Source organism: Maylandia zebra, linkage group LG20 (assembly GCF_041146795.1).
Source record: "Maylandia zebra isolate NMK-2024a linkage group LG20, Mzebra_GT3a, whole genome shotgun sequence".
Taxonomy (NCBI): Eukaryota; Metazoa; Chordata; class Actinopteri; order Cichliformes; family Cichlidae; genus Maylandia; species Maylandia zebra.
In genome coordinates, this window is record NC_135186.1 from 27370871 (window position 1) to 27391904 (window position 21034).

The window sequence follows — 21034 nt, forward strand, 5'->3', positions numbered from 1 at the left end:
CAGCACGGGATATTTATTTTCTACTCATGTTTACAGGGTTGTGCAAAAAAAGAAGTCAAGAAGTCAGACTTAAGCAGCAGATGAACAGTACCTGAATGCCATGTCCTTAAAAAATAGAACAGAATCTGGACCTTCTGTTGATCCAGCTACCTTTTGCTGAAGCCTCGTTGGAAATGGTCTCAGTGGGAGATGGTGAATTAAGATTTTCTTTAAGAAAAAGGTGAGGTAGGTTAAACTGCACAAGAACTGAAAATCAGTCACAGCAATCTGTAAAACATGGCAGACACTCTGTCATGGTTTGGGCTGCATTTCATCCAGTGTTGTTGGAGATGTCAAAACTGATGGAATTGTAAATGCAGAAGTACAGTCGGAGAACTATTCCTGAAGATTACTTCAACTAAGAGACAAGACAGCTTGCCTGAGAGAGTTCATACTGTGCTAAAGAATAAAGGTGGTCATTCAACTTTCAATCTGGATAGAATTGTAAAACGTCTGGTTTTACCTTATTAGTGTATTTCCATTTATGTTTGCACGTGTCAAGAAATCACTGTACTTATTTTCCAAGCAAACTATAAAGAAATAGGGAGTGGTCAAGACTTCATATGACTCTGTAAGTATAAATCTTAAAATACAATATGATGGTCAATGTTTCTTCAGTAATTGTTTCTTGAGACAATTATAGTGTACAAGACGACCAACAGGCTAATGAACTGAACAGCACTGCCATGCTGTTAGCGAGTCAAATAAACACATGGGTTTCCATGGAAAGAACATAACAGGAATTAAATATAGTTCCCTCCCATATGAAAATTAGATTAGCAACTGCACAAACAAAGTGTGTTAAATTCAGCTATTGATGTTTACAACCGGCTGGTGTTACATCTGTTTGAGTCATTAATTTCATGCACTGTAAGTTGTCCACATTTCACATTGCACATTAAAGACCCTTATACACAATTTAAATCGTTGTGTGACAAATGCAATGGACATTCTGGTGCTTGACCTTGAGACAATCAGAGTCTTGTTCTTCATTTGATCTTCCCTTTCCAAAGTCACAACTGCTTCAGAGCTATGCTGGGATTATAAATGTCATAACCTTGATTATGTAATATATCGTAACATAAGAAGTACATTGCAGACAAGGGATAAGTACCTTGTTCGCAACATGTGATCTTCACTAATATCCAGACAAGGGTACAGTTCAAAGCGGGATTAAACTGAATATGTTTCAACATTATACCACCTCAAAGTTTAATAAAAAGATATGGCTTTGAGTCACTTTCTTTTCATAGCTTCATAGGCCAAATTAATGCCTGCCTTTACCAGTTACCTGCCAGCCACCACTCAAATGGCAAATTTTATGCAACTCCTAATACAGTATGGTTAAAATCAGCCTGTGATGATAGCTCAAACTGAAATCTGTTTCTTTAAAAAAGCCAGTAAAATACATTTTGAACAATTACTTAACTGGAATTAAAATCCCCACTGATACTTTCACTGTGACAGTTACAGGTGTGTGTATCTGTAAGAATCAGAGACTACACAAACAAAATGAACTCACCAATCATTTTCTTGTCAGCAGCTGTTCTGTGAAAGATGAGTGTGCTGTCATCAGTAATTACCGCAGTGAGAGATAAACTTCACCACTAACTTGTCATTGGTAGCCCTTCCCTCTCGGCTATTCATCCTGCCTTACCTCATCCATTGACCCACCAGCTCCCCCGCTCCCTCCACCCACTCCCTCTTAATAATAACCCACCCGCTCTGAGCATCCATCTGCCTAATCAGAAGAAGCCTCTCTTTGACAGTCACTACCTAGGCACAAGCTTGCAGACAGGAAAATCAAACATTTTACCCCCAAAGGATTTAATATCCAGTGAAAACGAGGAGGCAGCAAGTTTATAACGCATCTATAAACCAGTCTCAGTGGGAGTGAACACAGAGCGGTACACAGGTAAAACACCCTTTTCTCTGTTTGTCTGTTTGAGACTGTGTGTGACCAAAGCTACATCCTGACCACAGGTTAACCTTCACATCTTTATTATATCCAAGTGGATTTCAGTTTATGAACTGACAGAAGCTAAACAAGTTGGGTATTTAGAGGATGCCCTCCAGAGGAGTATTAGGTTTCTACTGAAGAACAGTGGATCAGAGAGATGGTTTTCAATATTTGTTTGTTTTCTTTTATTGTTTGTTTGTTTTGTTTTTTGGCGTGCTTTTATAATATATGCAAAAGCATCATCTTCCTCATAACATAAGCTGTCATCACTTGTAAAGCAATGCCCAGAAAATGTTAACTGGGTATTTTCCCTACAGTATCCCTTAATATAATGCGTTTAGGCTCACGAGTTTAAAGAAATGCACTGGATTATCCTTGCTTATCAAATCAAACATTATGCAAAATAACACTCTACTGTTGCATTAATCATATTCACTTTCTATTTCTAGGTCGCCTTTTGACAGTTAACTCTTGCCAAAATGTGGAAAAGAGGGAAGAGCACGGGGACCACTGCAAACAGACAATGTAAAGGACTACAATTCTTACTACTCTTTCGTTTTGCATTACATGTATGCTTCTTAAGAAGAAAAATATCAATCACTATTAGGCACAATTTGCCGTCATATTCTCTTGGTATTATTTTTGCAATAGATAAAATGTTCCAAGTGTAAGAGATGGCTTTATTGTATCTAAAGAATTAAATATTTGTTGAATTATTTACAAGCTTAATCCTTGCCAGATTTAGGCCCTCACTTCAGCCAGGAATATTCAAGGCTGTGTTGTATTATTAAAAATTCTCCAAAAGCATTATATAGAAGAAAAAATGTATTTTTATATCCTGAGTGAATGCTTTGACAATAAAGTAGGCCTTTGGGGCAAAACTATTTGGCACCGACTATCTGTTATAAAAGCCTACATTAATCTTTGACACAGGCAAACTTAATTACTGTCTCATATATAGCAAACTGTGCACAAGTTAATTAATCACCAAAAGTGGTGGGAAATGAGCTGTCACTAATCCTGCCAAAACATAACATATTGCTACAGTCAAATAAACAATTAAGAAGGTAGAAAACCACCATATGGTGTACCTACTGATAGATTTATGGCTTTAAAAACACTTTGAAATTTGTAAGCAAAATGAGTAATGCTTAGACTTCAAGACAATAATAGAAAAACTAGAGGAAAACCCCTGGACAAGCCCTGCTTAGCACCAAATAACAGACAGACACAATCAGTGAATAGGTGGTGAACATAGGGGAACATTTAGCAGCTAAAGAGCCAGATATTTCCCTCAGGAGTTGGTACAGAACAGAAAGAGAACTGAAGGAAAGCAATTATTGGATTTTCAGGTGGCAAGAAACAAAACTTAAATAATATGTCGATGTTGTGTTCACAACTTTCTTGCACTGTTACCAGGTGGTGTCACATATGAAAACACTGGAACTACCCACAAGCTACATAGAGCAGTTTCTCCGTTAAGTTATAAAATGAACTAAGAATTTAAATTAAGAACTTAAAGACATTTAGCCAGTTAACTAAAAGTCTGTTCTCTAAGGCTTGAAACTGAGGATGAGAAGAAAACATCCCTGGATTAAAGTCACCTGTCTGCTGCCTTTTACTGTAACTCTCTTAGAGTTTTATTCAGGCATTTAAGAGTTTTCCTTTTCCACATTATGCCTTACTATGTCTTCAGCTCCTTTTTACAATTTCATATGTATACCACCTACTGTCCTACAAGCATAAACCAGCATTCCCTCGTGTATTTGAGACTGATCTAATGTAATTTCTTTTCACCCAGGTTTCTCCCTTGTTCATCAATATATTCAGCGTTTTAATGAGGTGTCTGGAAACAAGACAGGTGAAATGAACACTGTTTTATTTTCTGTCGGACAAACTTACTGTTTTTTGAGGTTGCAATGCATTGGAGTGCCGTATCAACATAATACTGAGAAAGAGCCATTATGCTGAATAATGGAAAAAACAATGAATAATACATTAGGCATTACTGAATGCTGTGTCTGTTTGTGACCTGTTTTACCTTTGTATTGATAACCTGAAAAACTACCTTGTCAAAGCAGTGACATGTTTGATTGGGTGGCAGCTCTCCTATTTCTGTCCTTGTCATAATAATCATTAATCCCTGGATTAATGTTGTTCTTTACTGACTCCTGTGTGATCCTTTGTCTTTGAACATTCAAAACCTGATAAAGAAATGTTCAGCTGCCAAGCAGGGAGGCAGAGGATCACAGAATTCATTCATGGCCTGAATTTTAAATGACTGAGTGAATTAGTCCATAGTCTAGTACAGAATGTGAGCTGAAGCTGACATTTGACTGTGAAGAGATTCACACTGCACATTTTTTTTGACGATAAATTGTCTGGGTCACTATTTTATATTGAAATTGCCGAACATACCATATATCAAGCTTTTCTGAATGTTATATACACTTATCAGCCACTTTGTTAGGTACACTTTTCCAACTGCTTGTTCATGCAAATATCTAATCAGTCAATCACATGGCAGCAACTCAATGCAATTAGGCATGTAGACATGGTCACTTCATAAACCAAGCATTGGAATGAGGAAGAAAAGACTGGCCTGAGTATTTCAGAAATTGATGAGCTACTGGGATTTTCTCCACACAACCAGGGTTGTATAGGGTTTACAGAGAATGGTCTGAAAAAGAATATATCCAGTGAGCAGCAGTACTTTTGGTGAAAATGCTTTGTTGATGCCAGAGGTCAAATGAGAATGGCTAGACTGCTTCAAGCCATTGTTACAGCTAAGGTATGTATAAGAATATCTCTGAAGGCAAAAACCATTGCACCTTAAAGCAGATGGGCTACAGCAGCAAGAGGACTACATTGGGTGAAACTCCTGTCAGCTAAGAACAAGAAACTGAGGCTACAAATCAGACTGGCTCATCAACATAGGACAGCTGAAGACGTGCTTCTCCAATGAGACTCGGATGGTACTGTATGTGCTGTGGAGGACATTTTCTTGGCACACTGTGGGCCCTTTAGTATCAACTGAGCATCATTTAAAGGCCACAGCCAATCTGAGAATTCTTGCTGACCATGTCGATCCCACAGCCTCCAGCTTCTAGCAGGATGATGCACCATGTCACAAAGCTCAAGTCATCTCAAACAGATTTCTTGAAAAAAGACAATGAGTTCATCGTATTCAAATGGCCTCCACAGTCACCAGATCCCAGTCCAAAAGAGGAACTCTGGGATATGGTCGAATGGAACCCATATGGAAAAGAAATAGTAAAAACTTATGTGATTACTCATGAAAGTGGCCACTTTCTCATTACTTTCATACATTGTTTTAGTAAGTATCCAAAACATACAAGTTTCATTATATAATTTTTCAAGTATCTTATATCTGTTTTCACTCATATATGCTTTTCACACATGACAGATACAAACTTTATAAGATAGATATATAGATATATAGATAGAGATATATCTCTATCTATATATCTATATATCTCTTTTCCATATGGGAAGATTCACATCATGGATGTTCAATCAACAAATTTGCAGCAATTGTGTGCTGTTATCATATCATTATAGATCCAAGGGTAATGTGTACAGCAGCTTGTTGAATCTATGTCACAAAGAATTAAGTCACTTTTGAAAGCAAAAGAGGATCCACGCTGGAGTTTAAAAGGTTTACCTAATAAAGTGGACAGTGAGGGGAATTCAACATGTAAGATATTTAAATTTTGGATGTTAGTCATGTTAAAGAAAAAAAAAAAAAAAAAAAAAAAAAAAAAAAAAAAAAAAAAGGGTATGGACATTGCCTTCAGCTTTGTGAAACTGGTGTTTTCTAAGAGTTTTTTTTTTTGTCCTAATTACCATGTAAAGTACCATTCTAAAGCAATACACATTTAAGATATCCAAGAAAAACATCATGTTCTTTTTCAAGCGATAGATGTTACCGTGAACCATAGCCGACAGACAAGATTTTGTACTATTCACATCTCCAAAATTAAGGAACATAAATTGATTACCCTACGTGCTACTAGAGCTGGTATAACTTAGAAAAACTGAAAACTAAACCTGGAATCAAAAGCAGTAAGATTTATGCACTGTACTTTCCATTTGCAAAGTTACTGTTGCTGTCAACACACTAATTGTCACTGGGAAAATGTTTGACATTTCTGACATCTGCTGGTAGCAAAAAAGAAATCCGTTTAGTTCAATCAAAACCAGCAAACTCATGATTAATTCTTATGATTAACTCAGTTTCTTATTTTTCCCCCCCATTTTGTTTAGCTGCTATTCGGAAGAGATCTAAGACCTCTGGAGTGATGATCACGCAGTATTTAGTAAACATGCCAGAGGGAAAAAGCACCCCTGATTTCCAGTGTAAACCAGTGGCAGTAACTATTGAGAAAGGTGGGTGCTTTAAATTATAACTGACCATTAAAACTGATCCATTAGTGAAAGATATTGTTGCTTTTGGTTTCAGCAATATCTTTCACATTATTAAACAGAAGACATGTCTTTTAGGAAAATTAGCTGTTTTCAAGGCTGTGGTGACAGGGGATCCAAAACCAGATGTGTCATGGAGAAGAGCTAAGGGAACTCTTTCAGATAAGGAAAAATTTCAGACTAAATATGATGAATTAACTGAGGAGCATATATTAGAGGTGAGTGAATAAATTATTCCACATGATGATCTTGAAGTATTTAGTACTGATACTGTTTTTTTTCTCATGAATGTATTGATCTATAATGTATTTGTATGTGAATTGACACATAAATGAATATTTCCAGATTCACAAAGTGTCTGTTGCAGAAACAGATACATACAAATGCTTTGCTGCAAACGAATATGGAAAAGCTGTCTGCACAACAACATTAACTGTGACTGAGGGTAAGTCTTGCCCATTAAATACTTTTAAAGAGGATTCTGTACTTTCTTTCTTTTAGTGTGCATTTGGAAGAGTTTTTCTATTGGTGGAGTGCTCTTGTAGATTTTAACATTTCTTATTATTTAAGCTTATAATGACAGACACTGAAAAACAAGACAAACACTGTAGGTCTAAGAGCCTAGTTCTGTTATTTTTTTATTACAAAAATGATATAGGACTCAATGTGTTTTTAAACTGGTATTTATTTAAATAAAACTTGAATTTCATTTGCTGTTTTCAGCTTCAACAAATCCAGCAGATTTCAGAAAACTGCTGAAGAAGAGGTAAGAACTGTAACCTATTAAAATACTTTTTAAAAGAGGACATTTCTGCAGGAGTATATAAGGATTAATTCCCTAACTGATCCTTTTTTTTGACAGTTAAATACATTACATTTAATATTTTCCTGTTATCTTCAGTAAAGTAGAGAGAGCAGATGGAGAATCTGATGAAAGGTTCTGGGATGCCATGTTAAAAGCTGACCGGAACGACTATGAGCGCATCTGTTCAGAATTTGGTGTTAAAGACTTACATTTGATTCTCAAGAAACTGGATGAAAAGAAGAAGGAGAAATCACAAAATAAGAGGAAGGTATAAAAACACCCAACTCTCACACTGGATACGATATCTTAATCTCTAAAACTCAGAATTAATAAGTAAATTCTTGAGGTGTCAGTCATGGAGTGCAATTATTATTTGACTCAGCTGCTGATGAAGCACTTTCTGAATACTCACCAAGCTCATACTGTGCATTGCAACAATATGTTGATAGTTCAAATGCAAATATGACATCAGCAGAATAACTATTAACTACACTCAATAGCCACTTTATTAGGTACCTTACTAGTATCAGGTTGGAGCCCATTGTACCCTCTGAATTATTCATGACATAGAATCAACAGCATGCTGCAGACATTCCTCAGAGATTATATAGCATTGGAGTTGCTGCACATTTTTTCGGGCTGCACACCCATGAAACAAAGCTCCCATTCCACCACATCTCAAAGGTTGTCTATTGGATTGACATCAGGTGACTTTGGAGGCCATTTGAGTAAAGTGAATTCACTGTCATGTTCAAGAAACCAGGCTGAGATGATCCGTGCTTTGTGACAAAGCCTGTTATGCTGCTAGAATCAGATGTTAAAAGAGTGGTAAACTGCAGTCATAAAGGTATGGACGTGGTAGGTTGTAGCATTTAAAGAATGGCTCATTTGTACTAAGAGCCCCAAAGTACACCAAGAAAATGCCCCCTTCACACCATTACCGGCCTGAACAACATGAATCAGTGCTCTCATGCTTTGAAAATCTGATCCTATACCATCTGAATACTGCAGCAGAAATTGAGACTCATCAGAAGAAGTAACCTTTTTCCGATTTTCTATTGTTAAACTTTGCATTAACCAAGGGCCAAACATCATTACCTACTAAAGTGAGTGTATACACTTAGCCATAGGCATATATCATCTTTTTAAGTGTTCATATTATTAACTGCATTCCTTTCACTTCTGAGATCTCTTCATTTAGGACCAAAAAAGGAAAAAAAAAAAAAATGCTTGTATTAATTTCCTAAAATAGTAACCAACAATCCAGGTCAGATATCAATTTGCTGATTCCTGTACTGTGTGTAAGTACTGTAAGTAATATACAAAGCAGTAAATGAGTCAGAAATACGCTGGAGCTGTGATTTCAAAACAACTGAAAAATGTTGATAATTTTGACTTTCATTAAAAACGCATAATACATGCAATCATAAAGTTCCGTAGTCCTTGATGAAAGAGTGCTTCCAGCACAGTGTACTTTTCAATTTTTATAGAAGTCGTATCATTATACCACATTGCTATTCATCATGACATGAAGGTTCTTTTTTTCTGTGTACCTAGCAGGATGATATAATTCCCTATGATGAAAATGAAACAGGGAAACACAGTCTAAAGAGTGTTGGAAGGACAACGAATTTCTCTATTGATGGCCTGATGCAAAAGGACACAGAGCTTTGTAAGGGGGATATTCAAGAGGCCAACCTTCGAAATGCAGGGCTGCCTCAAATGGATCCTGAAAAGTTCATACTCCCTGCAGAGTTTAAATGTAGGTTTAAAAACCAGCTATGGCTAGACCTGGAAAAAAAAAAAAAAAAAGAGTCTTCAGAACATAAGCATTTGGGCATTTGCATATTGTTTTTGTTGTACATTCGACTTTAAACAAATGTGCATATGCTAAAGCTTGTAAAAATTTACTGACTAGCCCATAAGCAGACAGTAGCCATTATATTTATCCAGTAACATAACTTTAACAGCTGACACTGAATGTACTGAAGCACACAATCATGTCCAAATAATAGTCTTGCAATGTTCTCTACATTCTCTAATTGAATAGAAGATGACCAACACTGATGATACATATATTATATCAAAAAGAAAATCACATGAATATAATATTTTACTTTTTTGTAGTTTCCAAAGTCGACTTTGTGATCAAAATTCAAGAGATTAAAGCTGAAGAAAGGGAGGATGCTTTGTTTGAGTGTGTCCTGACACACCCGCTACCTAACATCACATGGATGGGCAAAGGCAACATCCTGGAGGATGGAGAAAAATATAATTTAACTATGTCAGACCACAAACTCATCCATAGGCTCCTCATCAAGGACTGCCAGATGCTGGACAAAGGCATCTATTCCGCTGTGGTTGGCAATACATCCTGCAATGCCTGGTTGGTTGTGGAAGGTATCACTGTATAACATTACCTTAACCATTGCTATTTTCATATTATCATCATTATTATTATTACTATTATTATTAGATAACTAATTACGTTGTACTTCTAACTTTTAAGCTGACAGTAATCCTGCACCTGGTGGTGAGAGGAGACCCCGTAAAACTACTGTGGCTCGTGGAGCACGGACTGACATTGAGAAAGTGGCCCAAGAGCAGCAACTAAAAATACAAGGGGAGATGGAGAAGCTCTTGGCAGAAGTAAATGCAAAATACGGAGCAGTACATATAACCGACAAACTATCTTTAGAAGAACTGGCATTAGAAGAACTGACTTTAATCTTAAGCACAGGTGGAAAATACAGTAAAGTTACTGGACAAGGTAAAAACATGTATTTCTGACTCTGCCAGTACCCTCCCTGTCCTTTGGAGCAAAAACTCAACAAAATCTATTATCTCCTTAAAATTAACTCCATTAAACTGTCCTATCACTCCTATCAGTCCCATATTCTGTCTCACCCTTCACGTCTTACCAAAGCATTTCTACTACCAGCACTGCAGTGAATAGGCAGTGTGGCTAAAACTGTGCTGATGATAAAACATGCACGCTTACTGCTACTTATTTCAAAAGATTAACAGAGTGTATTAACTTGTGTCGTTCCTGGCTAATATTTGGTTACCCAACTATAAGCCATGGTATGACATAGTTGCTTACTGGTACTGGTGCAGGCTGGAAATGAAATCTTCTCTGAAAAACAAATATTTTTAAAAGACTTTCGACTTTAAAAAAATCACCTTTTTTTTTATTTCTAACTGGTAGGTGAAAATCAAGAAGATTATTCTGAGGAGACTAAGAACTTCACTGGACATGCAACTAAATCAAAATACTTAAAACAAAGTCGTGACTCAGAAATCAGAGTAATTGGTAAGAAACATACAAAGCAGTACGTGTGTCCATTCCCTTGTTATAGACCGAAAAGTCTAAATATGTAAATAAATATTTTGACCTTTAATCTTGTTTTGTGTCTGTCCAGAGTCAACTGACAAATTTATGGATGCAGACCAGTCTCAAATGCTTACCATTAGTCAACAAGAGCTGGGGGAATCTGATAGAAACAATAACTCCACTGGGTCTGTCAAAAAACAAATGAAAAGAAAGAAAGTCCAATGGAAACAACAAACATCTGGTAAGGGCTGAATGACTGCATGAAAATGCACTATATCTTATTCAAGATTTATACTTATGTGTATTAGATATAAATATGTAGATATAAATTATAAAACACTTTTCAACTGCACTTAAGCACTCAAAGCACTTTATACAGCATGCCCCATTTACCTATTCCCACCCATTCATACAGGCACTTTTTCCTGCACCTGATGTTTTGTACCTAACATTCACACACATTCATAATCTGATTAATACATCAGATCGCAACTTGGAGTTCAGTATGTTACCCATCATGCAGAGTGGAGCAGCCAGGAATCTAAGCATCAACTTTCCTCTTGAGCCACAGCAACCCCAATACACTGATGTACAGATGGAAAAACTGTTTATTGCTTTATTATTGTCAGTTTTTGTGCAATATTGAATTACAAAATGCATTTTCTTTCATTTGTATTTTTTTAATAAAATGTAACCAATATGTATCTGAGACTTTTGTTTCAAACCCTTACAAAGTTTTGGGCCATTTCTATTTGCACTTGTAAATTATAGTCGTGAATTATTATTGTAAAACAGTTTAAGTTTAAGTGATATTGCACCATGAGAATTGCTGTCAAAGCTTCAAATGACACAGTTAGCATAGAAGCTTTATCTTCAATAGTGTAAAAATTCAGAAAGATGTCCCTTAGCACTTTTTAAATTATATTTTTCTTAATTAATCAAAGAAAATAAAATGCAGCAGAACAAAATCAACATCAAAATTATTACTTAAAAATTCACTGGATAAAGTTGTGCATGTAATACCTGACACAGATCCAAAAGAACTAGCAAGTGAAAATGAATCAAGTTGCTATGATGAGGATGAAGACGCTACTGACCAGGACAAGCACACAATTTCTCCAAAGCAAGACCAAAAGCCAAAGGATGCACTCGATGGTAAGGGAGCACAATTAGTGTGGCATTGCAAGGGGAATTTGTATGATTCAATTTCCTCCATGAGGAAACTCAAGGATATATTCCTGGATATATGTTTTGCTTAAAACCATATATGGTATGATTTTGAAAGAACTCTTCTAGCTGAGAGAAGATTTGTGTTTTAAAGGTGAAAGTGCAAGTCTGAAAGACGACATTAGGTGTGACGAGACTGAGGATGAGACTGAATCTTCAACACATATGAGGCGTAAAAGACACGCCCCTCCGATCGAAGATTTGGTGGTTGGTAAGTTGGAGACAAAGAATTCTTCTAAACCAGAAGGGTTTTTCTTTTTTGTTTTTTGATGTTTTTTTTAATTAATAATCTGTTTAACTAAACTGATTAACACTTAAACATGTAAAACTCAATTAGCTGAATTATTCCACTGTATTTCTGTCTTATTAACACAGACATGACTACCTTTACCCGCATAAACATACCTGAACAACATTCTGAACTTGTTGATAGATAGTGAAAGAAACATTAAAGTTTCAGCTATTTATTTGTGGATGGAAAAGAAAAAAATAAAATAAAACTATTATATTAAACTAAACTAAACTGATCTACAGATAGAAAAGACTTGTTGTTGTAAGATTATACATTTATAATTTATTTCATCTACCAATATCCAAAATCCATTAAAGTGTATTGACTGGTGTCACACTTCATGTCCAAGATTTTCCAAAAATCATTTTAACTGTTCTTAGATCCAGGGGTTCAGTTCATCTGTGGTTTGACTGATGTCAGTGCGATCATCAATGAGATCGCTGAGTTAACATGTAAGCTTAGCAGTGAAGACTGTGAAGGAGCCTGGTTCAGAGATGGCAAACAGGTTAGTCAAACAAACATATACATGTTATATTTCTGTTCTGGTACAGTTCTGTGTTCACCCACACACCCAAGTTACTGTGACAGTGGATCAATAAATTGTCATACCATGCCTAACGAATTCATAACTGAGAAAAAAAAGAAAACAGGTCCATTGTAACAGCAACAAAATAATTTTTTTTTTTTTTTAAAGTAGCATTAGGGTCATATGTATTTGGACAGTTACATTTTTTTGGCAAACACTGTGATTGTCCTGAGACTTGTTTAGTTCTTTAGAATTCTGAGATACTGTCCTTGTGTTCAGATTCTTGAGAGCCTCTGAGTACTATATTTATATTTAAAGTTCTTGCTTCTTGTTCATCCCTGTTAGATCCCCTTCTTTTCCAGTCTGTTCTAGTCTTTTCTCTGTCTTTGCATCTCCTGAATGAAGTCAGTTTGTTGCAAGCTCGCTCTTGCAACAAACTGACTAACAAAATGCTGTGCATTGAAGTGCAAACTTTTAGCTTTGCAGTAGCTTTGCCTATAGCCTTTATAGAGGATTAAAGATATTTGGACAATTCACTAACAAGCAGTTTCATAGCCAGATGGAGCTTGTTCCTACATTTTCTGTGACAAATTAAGCATATAAAATATCTGGAGTTGATTTCAAGTGTTAAAGTTGCATTTGACAGGTGCAACAAGGTGCAAACCACTGGTTACGCTGAAGAACAAGAACACCAGATAAGACTGAAAACATCTAAAAGAGTTTAGGTGGGAAACACAGCTTTTGGTGATACCCCTCTAAACTTCAGGATAGGATGGGATATTTATCCAACTATTCTTATATTTTTACCTGTGGTAGTTAATTTTGAGTATCTGAAATAAGCTGACTATATATAAAAAAAAAAACAAAAAAAACAAAAAAAAAACAGTAATTCCAAAACATAATGCAACATTTTGCTGAACCTCTTAAATTAATGATGGAAGTCTCTACTTAAATTACATCTTGATTTAAAATCTACTTTGGTGGTGTACAGAGGCAAAATTACAAACACTGTCAGTGTCCAAATTCTCATGGACCTAACTGTATGTAAATGTAGCACTCTGTCATTCCTCGCTAAAGTTTGATTCCTTATTGATGTATTTTAAATTTTTTAAAAGCTCAAAACTGACATTTAATAAATAAAGAGTGTCATTACTGATGTCTGAAAATCATCACCGGTTTCACTGAACAGCTGTTCATCTTTAATTTACTTCAAATCTTTTGCCAGTGTTCAAGTACTTTAGGCCCATGTGGGAGACACACACAGCTGGACAAGAAGCCCCCTTTGAAAGCCTAATTTTTCTTTACTTTTAACTGTTTGCTCTTTTTCCTATCAGATATTCCAAGATGAAAGTTTCTCCATAACTAAAGATGGGCCAATTCATAAATTGGTCATAAGCAAGTGCACGGAAGAGCACTCTGGAAAATACCGTTTTGAGGCAGATGGCCGTAAAACAGAGGCAATGATAAATGTCAAAGGTTTGAGAACTGCTCATTAAAGCATGACATTTTGCAAACTTTAAATGGAAAATGTACAGACATACTAATAAAGAAATGTTGAAGCAGATCACGGATAACATAATACTTCTCCAACTCCTAAAAACTTCTTTAGATCCTCCCAGGTTTGACCTTGAAGACCTCAGTGCTTTTACTGAGCCAAAGACAGTTAAAGTGGGGCACAATGCCATCTTCAAATTGCATTTTCTTGGACACAAACCCATAAAGATTCAGTGGTTCAGAGAAGGAGAAGAGCTCCAAGATGACAACAATACAAGGATAGAAAAATCTGCAAGCCAAAGCCGGTTGCTTCTGAGCAGATGCCAGAGGAAGGACACAGGAGAGATCAAGATCAAGCTAAAAACTGAACACGGCTTCACTGAGGCACTCTCACGGCTTATTGTGCTTGGTGAGTGAATTATGGACAATGCAGAAGCTGAACAGATAAATATAGGTTTCAAACAGCAGTAAAAATCTTGACTGACATACCCTCATAATATATTTGACAACTGATTTGAAAACTTGTGCAAAGTTGTTTTTCTGTTAAAAAGTCCTGTAATTATTAGTTCTACGTAAATACTGTCTCTATTATGAACATTGTAAATGTATTTCCATACTTTCTATAAAACTTTATTGCCATTTCAGACAAACCAACCCCACCTCTGGGTCCTGCAGAGGTAACAGAGAGCTCAGCTACATGTATTGAATTTAGATGGCGCCCTCCAAAGGATGATGGTGGCTCCCCAGTGATTAACTACATAATGGAGCGTCAGCAAGTGGGGCGAAACACCTGGAAGAAAATAGCGGAAATACCAGGTGTGTCCAGTTACCGAGACACAGGCGTAGAGCGAGGGCGGAAATACTGTTACCGCATCCGAGCAGTGACTGCAGAAGGCACAAGCGAAGTTATGGAAACTGAGGAAATGCAAGCTGGCACACTTGGTAAGCAAAGCTGACTACTCACCAAGCTCAATCACACAGAAATAACAGAATGCAAACTTCATATATTGATTTTTATTGTGGGATTCATTTGTCTTCAACAGAAAAGGAAGCTTTTCATTATGAAATGCCAAATAGACGACCTTGTGACTGCTCACTGTCACCAGTTTTCAAAAAGGTTTAAAAATCTGCCAGTCAAAACTTCAGGTTGCTGACATACAGTTAAAAGCCAAATGTGATCTCCCAATCAGTTTACTTGTAAGATATATACAGTGTATATGTGATGATGGCACATAGGCTACAAAGTGGGTAAACTATACAGTGGGTAACTATAAAACGGTTAAAACAAGCATTCGCTCTCTTATAGCTCACAGCTAAAACATAACACACACACAAACCACTGCACAGCATAATGCAAAGAAAGTACTTACTGTTTGCAGATCTGCTTGAAAAATACTTCAAAGTGTCCCTCTGGACCATCTGTCTGTACAGCTTTGCAGAAATACTGGCTAGACTTGTCATTTTTGACAAGCCTGAAATGGTCCTCACCTGAATCCAGTTATTCTCACCAGCTGTTAAAACTAAGCATTTTTTTTTTAATTTATAAAACATGATCCTGGCAGTGTAGCCACATGACCAGCCTTTTCAGTCCTTTTCAGATTCAAAGTCAAATTCATTTCCACCTTCTAGACCAGGGGCAGGGAATTCCAAGCCTCGAGAGCCGATGTCCTACAGGTTTTAGATGTGTCCTTGATCCAACACAGCTGATTTAAATGGCTAAATTACCTCCTCAACATGTCTTGAAGTTCTCCAGAGGCCTGGTAAAGAACTAATCATTGGATTCAGGCGTGTTGACCCAGGGTGAGTTCTAAAACCTGCAGGACACCAGCTCTTGTGGCCTGGAGTTCCCTACCACTGCTCTACACTGACAGTACACTGTTTATGCTCTTTTTTCTAGATTCTATAAAGTGGGTATGAAGGTGGAATTTAGTTAATGAATCTAAGCATCATCTGCTAAAACTCATCTACAATTCTCTGCTATACTTGATCTAACCTTACTCTGGCCATGAAACCGACCATGAAACCGCAGCCATGGTGCACCAGTCACACACTTTTCCTTACTTTAAATTCACTACACTGCAAAGTATTTTCATACAACCTTTAAAATAACACTTAGTCTGTCTCAATTTCATTTGCAGCATTTCACAATATTAAAAAAAATCCCATGTACTGACCCAAATATCTGATATAAAAACATGACTTAAATGTAAGCTTTACATTTCTACTTTATACAATACAACTGAGCAGTCCTTACCTTTAATCTAACCTCTCTTCTTTCTCTCCTGTCCGGTCTTTCTTATCTTTCTCCATCTCTGAGTGAAGTTAGCTCTCTTTCTTTTCTCTCCCTGTGAAATACAGCAGCCGGACCTTTAGCTAGCAACACACTTTGTTGCTAAACTGCACACAAACAGTTTGTGTGTTTCCTTAGCTTACAGAAACGCTGCATTTGAATTTACCTCCGTCACTCCCTCTATGCTCGCTGATCTTCTGTAGGGCGAGTTAGATGCTTAAGGACCGCAACTTACAGACACCTGCAGCAGTTCCGATGTTTTCACACACAAAAAAGAAAGAAAAATATCCTGACTTTGGCACACGTCATATCTCTTTACGCTACATCCTCTGGTGATTAATAAACAAACTGCCATTGATGTGTTTCTGTGACTGTTTCTGTTTTTACTCTGAAATCGGTTTGATGTTTTTTCGAAATAACAACTCGATCCAAATGCTTTAAAACAAAAGTAACGAGCCTGTTTTGAAAATGTAAGGAGTACAAAGTACAGACACTTAAAAAAGTAGGGAGTTAAAGTAACAAAAAAAAAACCCTACTCAAGTAAAGTACAGATACCTGAAACAGTAACGAAGTATTTGTACTTCTTTACTCCCACCTATGGACTTAAGCTCGCCTGTTTTCTGTATTTCATAGAGGAATTTTAATGACACATGAAGTTATAGCTTAGGCTTTAGCTTAAAACGGATAGCTAAACAAGCATCTGTTTTATCAGTTTCCGGTCCTAAAAGACTCAAGTTTATACTAGTGGAATAATTTAGTGGCATAAGTAGCTTGTATCAATGCAAATGATTTTATAGTTAATTATAGAAAATACAGGCACAGGTACATATAACCAGCCACAACAAATTTTACCAGTGAATTTGTCCCTGTGTGCCGGTGTTCTGGGAATGGAGGCTTGTTTTCCCTCAGAGCAGCCTGGAAAACGCAGGTGTTACAACTGATAACACTAATGACTCTTCGCCTACAGTGTAACAACGAGCTAACAGGACCCTGAAACTGATGCAGCTAATCTAAGCAGCAAACGTCATTATTTAGATCTGCTCTGCCTCTCTGTGGCATGTCCAAAATATGGTTCAAAATGCATCAACCGGTAGGAAAGCGGCGTTACTGCCCCCTACTGTGCTTTACTGGCCATATTCTCCTTTCTTAATGAATCAAGTGATGCGCAGTAAACAACTACTCTTTTCATTATTAACCATTACTTCTGTCTAGGAGGATATGTAGTTGGCTCAGATTACCTGTTTGTGTGTCTGTTTGTTAGTGGTATTACTGAAAAAGTTATGAGGTTTCCATGAAATTTTTTACCAGTGATGGGGCTTGGCACAACTTAACTTTGGGATCCATCTGGATTACAGTCCACAGCCAGGAATTTTTGGGACAGTTTACCACCGAGAGAGAAACCTAGATAGGATGATATACATATATGATATACATATACTGCATTATGAAAATAAGAGACCTTTTTAGCCTTGGAGGAGGTGTGAAGCCTGGTGTTGTAAATGAAATTAACTTATCAATTATCAGTTTAGATGTTAATCATTTCAGCATAGTACACGTTGATAAATGAACATACATAGCTAAAACATTAATGTTTATATGTACAGTTATTGTTTTATCTACATAAATTACAGTGCTCTGATTCAAGGCTGCTTCTTCATTTTGGTCTCAAGTAACAAAAAAGCTTCTTTTTTTTCTGATTGTAACCATTACCAGCACAATCTATTTCGTTTCTGCATTTTTCAGCCTTCCCTGGCCCTCCAGCACCTCCAAAAGTGGCCAGCGCTTTTGATGACTGTATAAATCTTTCATGGGCTCCTCCAAGTAACACGGGAGGTTCACGTATCTTGGGCTATATTTTGGAGAAACGAAAGAAGGGAAGTAATCTCTGGTCTGTTGTCAATGCCAATGATGAGCTCATAAAAGGTGCGTATTTTTTAACTTACCTCAGTTTAATCTGATGGACCTGATGACATTAGAGCATAACAGGACTCTTTTTTGCTGTTGTTTTTCTCCCTTCTTCTCTTTCTGTCTTTCTCCATGTAAACTCTTTTGTAGAAAAGAAATATGCAGTGAAGGATGTTGTTGCGGGTATGGAATATGAATTCAGAGTTACTGCCATAAATCTCTCAGGAGCAGGTGAATTTAGCAGCCCTTCAGAGTTTGTTTTTGCACGAGATCCTAAGAGTAAGTGTTGCAACTATTCTACATGAAACAAAAGACTAAAAAAAAATGTATTAACAAGTATCGCTTAGTCAAAACTTAAATATCTGATGTTTGAACTACACCAGAGCCTCCTGGTAAAGTTATAGGCCTTAAGGTGACAGAAACCTCCTACAACCACTTGGTCCTAACTTGGACAAAACCAGAAGACAAACCAGGCATACAGGATGAAGCAAGAGGGTATTTTGTTGAGATTCGGCAAGCAGATTGCATCGAATGGTCCCGCTGTAATAGTACCCCCATCATCATGACTTCCTTCAGTGTGAAAGGCCTGAAATCCATGGACATGTACTGGGTAAGAGTGATTGCCATTAATGATGGAGGAGAGAGTGAGCCCGAGGAGCTGCCCAACTATGTACTGGCAATGCCTTCACCAGGTATGTCAACAAGTCTTAGATATTTCAGATTCTGTTGGTTTGTTGCTGCTAAGAATGATTTTTTTTTGTTTTAAATAAAACTTTTTACCCCCCCAGAAAATTCACTCGTTCTTGGTAGAATACAACATTTCTGTGATGATTTATCTTTTCTTATATAGTTTTGTTCATTCCAATTACGAACCATGATAAATTACAATATGGTACAAAACCTTTTTTTTTTTTGTTTTTTATTTATTTATTTATTTATTTATTTATTTTGTCACCACTACAGTGAGGCCAAGATTCACAAACAACAAGATGAAGAGTTTCTTTGTTGTGCGGGCAGGAAACTCTGTCAGGATCACAGTCAATTTTGAGGTGAGAATGATATTTCAGTTTTAAAATCAGGCAAACCATGGTTTCGCAAAACGAAACGGGTGAGGCAATAAAAGAAAACGTTGAAGATATTCCTTTTTTTAAACAGGCTTCTCCTCGGCCAGCAATTATCTGGCTAAAGGATAATGTGCCAGTTACAAAGCGGATCACAATCAGTAACTCTGATGGCTCCTCCCAGTTGCTGATTCCTTCTTCTGAGCGCTCTGATTCCGGCATCTACTCCATTTTGGTGAAAAATCTCGTAGGGCAGGAAACATTAAGTGCAGAAGTCAGGGTCACAGGTAAAATAAAACTATAATTGTATACTCGTTTTCTTTTGCAACATCTTTTCGTAACAAAAGCTGATGGATCTGATGAAAGTAAAACTGTTCGCAGATGATCCAAAACCACCTGGACCAGTAGAACTGGAAGAAAATGTGCCTGGTACTGTGACAGTAATCTGGGAACCTTCTCCTGATGAGAAGCGTGATGACCGTCTCCACTACACCGTGTCCAAACTGGACTCTACCAAGCGTTCGTGGGTCACAGTGGCTGACAGGCTCTTCAATAACAAGTTCACAGTCTGCAATATCATGCATGGAAGGGAATATCATTTCCGGGTCTATGCCAAAAATGACATGGGCATATCTGCACCCTCTGAGTCACCAACCTGGGAGGTGGAGAAGAAGAAAGGTGTGTTTGTCATCTCAAACAATCATAAAGTCCAAATACTCACTTTTTAAGAAAAAAATGATAATACTGTGTCTGCTCTTTCATAGAAAAGTTTCTAGTAAGTGTACCAACCATGAAGGACTGTGATTTGCGGTGTGCCCCATCCTTCATTGTTCCACTGAAGCTGCACACTGCACCCAAAGGTTATGAATGCTATATGAGCTGTGCAGTGAAAGGAAACCCCAAACCTCGCATAACATGGTATCGAAATCACATCAGTCTAAACACTAATACCAACTATTACATCTCCAACACCTGTGGAGTTTGCACCATGTTAATCCTCCGTGTGGGTCCCAAAGACATGGGAGAGTACAGCGTCATTGCAGAGAACAGCTTGGGACGAGCCGAATGCTCCACCATCCTTAATGTCAGAGGTGAGAAGAAAATATACTGGCTGTATTTACGGTGAGGGTTAGTTGTTGGGGGGGTGGGGGGGGGTGATAGTAAAGGTCAATAAATCTGTATCTCTTTCTCTCACACAGAGTGAAGACATGGAAGATGCCAGTACGGTGTGAGCAACATTTATTTGAAAGATCAACTGTGTAGCACAGGATGATTGGCAAGATTGTGCTCTTGTTTATTGAATTGGTACTAAAATAAAATAAATAAATAAATACAATTTAAAAAATAATTACATTTGTTTATGGTTCGACAAGGTTTCCTGTTTGTTTTTGGTCATGATTTAAAGAGTCTTGGTTGAGCCCTTAATCCAGTAACCAGCAGAATACCCATCACATATTAGATCAGTTGATGAATCATCTGAACAAATACTTGAGAGTTATTTGTAAAGATGGCTATAATTTATTGCAGGCATACACTTTAAATACTACAGCAGTGGTACAATCAGAACGTTTGTCAAAAAGCCTCGCAAAGAAATGTGTATTGTATTATTTACTACACATATAATCCCCTGATAGGTAACTGTGAGGCAAAATTTC

General features: G+C 37.0%; 1 protein-coding gene across 2 annotated transcripts; it reads left to right on the forward strand.

Moving 5' to 3' along the window:
* The first annotated feature begins 1822 nt into the window (after nt 1-1822).
* Nucleotides 1823-20738, forward strand: LOC101471538 (immunoglobulin-like and fibronectin type III domain-containing protein 1). 2 transcript variants are annotated; one of them, XM_076878118.1, is made up of 27 exons: nt 1823-1954; nt 2449-2524; nt 3801-3860; nt 6287-6409; nt 6524-6663; nt 6791-6890; nt 7169-7211; nt 7347-7518; nt 8808-9012; nt 9378-9650; nt 9760-10020; nt 10459-10563; nt 10673-10825; nt 11617-11739; nt 11906-12022; nt 12484-12608; nt 13964-14105; nt 14239-14532; nt 14769-15065; nt 18157-18336; nt 18469-18597; nt 18702-19010; nt 19282-19367; nt 19474-19666; nt 19761-20057; nt 20144-20470; nt 20579-20738. In XM_076878118.1, exons 2-27 carry the CDS (start codon nt 2479-2481, stop codon nt 20581-20583), a joined length of 4305 nt encoding a protein of 1434 aa, XP_076734233.1. In that variant the 5' UTR covers nt 1823-1954; nt 2449-2478; the 3' UTR covers nt 20584-20738. The 2 variants fall into 2 exon arrangements, with proteins under 2 accessions (XP_076734233.1, XP_076734234.1); XM_076878119.1 differs by having other exon boundaries at nt 8811-9012.
* Nucleotides 20739-21034: the final 296 nt, after the last annotated feature.

Bases quoted from the DNA above. Each gene is read 5' to 3' on its own strand.
- LOC101471538 (XM_076878118.1), top strand. From the start codon at position 2,479: ATGTGGAAAAGAGGGAAGAGCACGGGGACCACTGCAAACAGACAAT. The intron at 10,021-10,458 runs GTAAAAACATGT...TCTAACTGGTAG, and splicing joins CAGTAAAGTTACTGGACAAG to GTGAAAATCAAGAAGATTAT. The intron at 12,609-13,963 runs GTTAGTCAAACA...TTTTCCTATCAG, and splicing joins GGTTCAGAGATGGCAAACAG to ATATTCCAAGATGAAAGTTT.